At 36.2% G+C, this 5,244-nt stretch overlaps 1 protein-coding gene across 1 annotated transcript; it reads left to right on the top strand.

The window, feature by feature from the left end:
* Positions 1 to 312: 312 nt before the first annotated feature.
* LOC124393471 (odorant receptor 131-2-like) lies at positions 313 to 1,242 on the top strand. Its single transcript, XM_046861342.1, has one exon. It carries the CDS (start codon positions 313 to 315, stop codon positions 1,240 to 1,242), a length of 930 nt encoding a protein of 309 aa, XP_046717298.1.
* Positions 1,243 to 5,244: the final 4,002 nt, after the last annotated feature.

The following is a 5,244-nucleotide window of genomic DNA, read 5'->3' as shown; positions in this document are numbered from 1 at the left end:
AATATCATGATCAGTTGATTAAACTGGTGAAAACATAGGCTCCTAGGCTCTTGAGAGAAAGAAGCTTAAGTTGATGTTAATCAGCACCTATTTTTAGATGTTTTTGTCATTACCACACTTGGAGATTACCACAAGAAAAACCACTAGAGTATATAACCCAGAAGAGTATAAAAGTGTCACACTGCATCTAATTATCTTTACATGAGGTACCTGAAAAGTCAAATTTACTCTATTTCTTATGTCAATATTTTGTGTTTTGTTTTTATTCATTTTCTAGTTTTTCACAAACAACGTTTGCAAAGTTCTGTAAGAATGAATATGAGCCGGGATGCATTTGAAGATGCCTTTATAAAGAATGTAATATCGGTTGGATTAGGTGTCATAATTACTTACATCAATGGAATCTTTGTGTTTGCTTTTTTTAGAACTCCAATTTTTTACACTGACCCAAGATATATCCTTTATATTCACCTAGTTATCAATGACATTATTATGCTTTTTGTATCAGTCACTTTGCACGTTGTTGTGTACTCTGTACCACTTATCAATGTTACAATATGCTGTTTTCTCCTTCTTTTGGGCTTGGCAACCTCAGACAACACAGCACTGAATCTGGCTGGAATGGCATTGGAGCGCTACATTGCCATCTGCAAGCCACTGCATCACCCTCAGCTCTGCACAGTAAAAAGAACTTACATCTGCATTAGTTTGATATGGTTTCTTACCATTTTAACTGCACTGACAGACATCATCATTGTCTTAATAAAACAACCCATAGGTTTTTTCTTAACATCAACTATGTGCTATAGCAAGAACATTTTTAACTCAAATGAGCACCTCATCAAAGCAATATTTATGCAGTCAGTATATTTATCAAGTGTGTGGATTATGCTAGTTTTTACTTACTTTAAGGTTTTTCAGGCAGCTAATGCTGCAACTATTGATCAGGGTAAGGCAAGAAAAGCCCGGAACACTATCCTACTACATGGCATACAGCTCCTTCTCTGTATGCTTGCTTATATCACACCACTTATGACATATTTTTTCTTAGAATTGTTTCCTAAATATAGAAGTACAATTCTATTCATCTTTTATATAATATCTAACGTAATTCCAAGACTACTAAGTCCACTTATTTACGGAGTCCGTGATCAAAAAATGTTTAAATATGTCAGCAGATATTTGACATTTAGGCAGTTTAGCACACAAAATGGACCAACATGCAAGGAACCAAAGTCTTAGCACAAATTTACATCAAGCCAAATAATATGAAATACCATGATATATCTTACTGTTGAGATAAATTTTACTGTTGAGATAAAACCTTTTAAGGGATGTGTTAAATGACAGTACCATGGAAGTCTAGCTATTTCCTAACATATAATCATATTTTATTAAATTTGCACATATGGCACTTAAACATGCCTAGTTTGTATAGAAATGTATACAGCAAGTTTCTACTAAGAATAGTATAAATACTAATAATAGTATTTTTTGTTTTCTAAAATGGTTAAGAAAGAGTTATAATACACTGGGCAATGCAAACCTAAGGACAGATCTAAACCAAGCATATTATATTTATATATATATATATATATATATATATATATATATATATATATATATATATATATATATATATATATATATATATATAATTGTGTGTGTACATAAAAGACAACCTATATTATTCAACCTATACCACTTATAAAGTTTAATTTATAGATGAATGGCACAGCTAAAGTTTTACACATGCATATAGTATAAATATAGTATAAATATTTTAGACGATTACAATTATTACATATATTAGATTTTTAATAGTATTACCTGGATGATCATTGACTGTTTTTATGTTTTGTAATAGTTGACATGCTTATGAGTCCCTTGTTTGTCCTGAGCACTTAAGATGCCAATCTTTCTTAGGAAAAATTGTTGATGAATTGCACATTATTTGGATTCCAGCATCTTCTGCATGTTTGATGACTTTCCAACAGTGGCTACATGAATTTGAGCTCCATCCATTGTGATGTAATGTATAATGTTTTTTTGAGAATCAATAAATGTTTTTAACCTTGTGTAATAGTTGTCCCTTAGTTGTCCTAAGTGATGAATCACAAAATTATTAAGCCATGTTTGAAAAGAGGTAAAAAATGCAAAAGAAGATAGAAAACCAGATGATGATGATGAACCAATAAAACATTTAAAGTTCAAGATAATAACACAATATCAAGAATCATTTACATGTAACCTTTTAAAAAGGTTAATTTGCATAAATTAACTCATTGTCTTGTGGACTATTTTAATTTAATTATTTTTTATTATATAGCCCTTTTAACAATAAACATTGTCTCAAAGCAGCTTTACAGAGATAATGCGGTGATGAAGAATAAATAAGATGGTTCTTTATGTGTAAGTTTGTCCTTGATGAGCAAGCCAATGGTGGCTGTGGCAAAGAAAAACTCCCCGAGATGGCATAAGGAAGAAACCTTGGGAGGAATCAGACTTAAGGGGGAACCCATTCTCCTTTGGGTAGCACCAAATGTCCATTTATTACAGATAAACAATGTTGAGGTGTGCAGTGATAGTGATCAGATTAAAACTGTAGTCCTGAATCAGTGTAGCAGACTGTTGACATTAACTACAGTCCAAATCCAAATCCCCAAAGCTCCTGTTCTTACTCTGTAATTTCACGAATTCCCAGGAAGTTGATGAGAAACCATTCCCAGCTGCACAGAGTGGCCTCCAATCAAAGAAAACACTATCAAGTGTCAGGCCTGGACGAAGTCAAGTCAAGTCAAGTCAAGTTTATTTGTATAGCGCTTTTCACAACAGACATTGTCTCAAAGCAGCTTTACACAAATCAACAGTGATGGTGAATGGTGTGAATTTGTCCCTGATGAGCAAGCCGTGGCGACTGTGGCAAGGAAAAACTCCCTTAGATGTTATGAGGAAGAAACCTTGAGAGGAACCAGACTCAAAAGGGGAACCCATCCTCATCTGGGTGACATCAAGAGTTTGATCATAAATCTTTCAACAATACAGAACACTGGACAGTGAGAACTAACATGATTACTGGAGTATAAGATTATAAGTGATGTTCTTTCTGCAGTCTTATACAGTCTATATGGTTAGTAGCTCCGAGTTTTATAAGCTCAGCATTTGTGATCACCACAGATCCAGCATCAGCTTCTCCATGCCAGAGCCTTTAAACACTCCAGGAGGTCCAATGTCAAAACTCCACACATGTAGCGGGATCCAAATGGCACTGCTACGTCTCTAGATGGTTCGGGATGTTTGTGAGTTCGGCATCTACTTCTTCAAAGGTCCGTAATCATCACGAGGTGGGAGGTGACTGGAGCTGGCCAAACCTCAGGGTGTCTCGGGATGGGGAGAGAAAGAGAAGCAGTGGAGAGGAATTAGCGTAGCTGCTGTTCATGATATTAACAGCACAAGTTGATAATGTGCATGTGATCAGATGTTCTGGAGCACAAGGTTATGATGTGATGTGTGTTATGTGTAGGCTTTGCTAAAAAGATATGTTTTTAATCTACACTTAAACTGGGAGAGTGTGTCTGAGCCCCGAACACCGTCAGGAAGACTGTTCCAGAGTTTAGGAGCTAAATGTGAAAATGCTCTACCACCTTTAGTGGACTTTGCTATTCTAGGAACTACTAGAAGCCCAGAGTTTTGAGATCTCAGGGGCGTGGCGGATTGTAGCGTGTTAAAAGACTGGATAGATACATGGGAGCCAAACCATTTAGTGCTTTATAAGTGAGTAATAGTTTGTAGTCTATTCGAAACTTAACAGGAAGCCAATGTAGGGACGATAAGATCGGGGTTATGTGATCATATTTTTTTGACCTTGTAAGAACTCTGGCTGCTGCATTCTGGACTAACTGAAGCTTGTTTATTAATGATGCAGGACATCCACCTAGTAACGCATTACAGTAGTCTATTCTGGAGGTCATGAACGCATGGACGAGCTTCTCTGCATCGGATATAGACAACATATTTCTTAGCTTAGAAATATTTCTAAGGTGAAAGAAGGCTGTTTTTGTAACTTGATTGATGTGATTTTTGAAAGACAAGTCGCTGTCTAAAATAACACCCAGGTCTTTTACCGTTGAACTAGTGGTTACAGAACATCCGTCTAAATGCAGGTTGAGATGCTGGAGCGCCTGTATACTAGTTTTTGGGCCGATGAGCAAAATCTCAGTCTTATCAGAATTTAAAAGTAGAAAGTTATGGGTCATCCAATCTCTTAGTTCCTTAACACACTCAGTTATCCGGGTTAATTGAGCTGTATCGCCTGGTTTAGATGAAATATATAGCTGAGTATCATCAGCATAACAATGGAAGCTAATTCCATGCCTTCTAATAATATTTCCTAACGGAAGCATGTATATTGTGAAGAGCAGGGTCCTAGAACTGAACCTTGCGGCACGCCATAATTTACTTGCATTAGCCTGGATAGCTCTCCATTTAAATCTACGAAATGGTAACGATCGGACAGGTAGGATTTAAACCAGCTTAATGCCTGTCCCTGAATGCCGATGTAATTTTGTAAGCGATCTAGGAGGAGATCATGGTCTATAGTGTCGAATGCAGCACTAAGATCTAGTAAAACCAACAGCGAAATGAAGCCTTGGTCTGAAGCTAAAAACAGGTCATTAGTTATTTTAACTAGAGCAGTTTCTGTGCTATGATGGGGCCTAAAACCTGACTGAAATTCTTCAAAGATATTGTTCTCTTGCAGGTAGGAACATAACTGTGCAGCGACAATCTTTTCTAAAATCTTAGACATAAATGGGAGATTTGAAATTGGTCTGTAATTTGATAACGTGTTTGGATCCAGATTAGGTTTTTAATGAGGGGCTTAATAACTGCTAACTTGAGGGATTTAGGGACGTGACCTAAAGATAGTGAGGAGTTAATAATATTTAGAAGAGGTTCACCAGTTGTATATAACACTTCCTTCAGTAATTTAGTAGGAATTGGATCTAACTGACATGTTGTCGATTTAGCTTTGGCAATAACATTATACAGCTCTTCCTGTCCTATACATGTAAAACAGTGGAGTTGTGGAGTTGAAGGTAACACTGTCTCAGGAGATGCTGTCAGAGGTTGAACTGCCACAATTGTTTTTCTAATGTTATCTATTTTTTCAGTGAAGAAAATCATAAAGTCCTCACTACTAAACTGTGATGGAACACAATTTTCAGAGCCCTGATTTGTAGTTAG

This window comes from Silurus meridionalis, chromosome 1 (assembly GCF_014805685.1).
Source record: "Silurus meridionalis isolate SWU-2019-XX chromosome 1, ASM1480568v1, whole genome shotgun sequence".
In the NCBI taxonomy this organism is placed as follows: domain Eukaryota; kingdom Metazoa; phylum Chordata; class Actinopteri; order Siluriformes; family Siluridae; genus Silurus; species Silurus meridionalis.
This window is presented reverse-complemented; position numbering and strand designations above follow the sequence as displayed.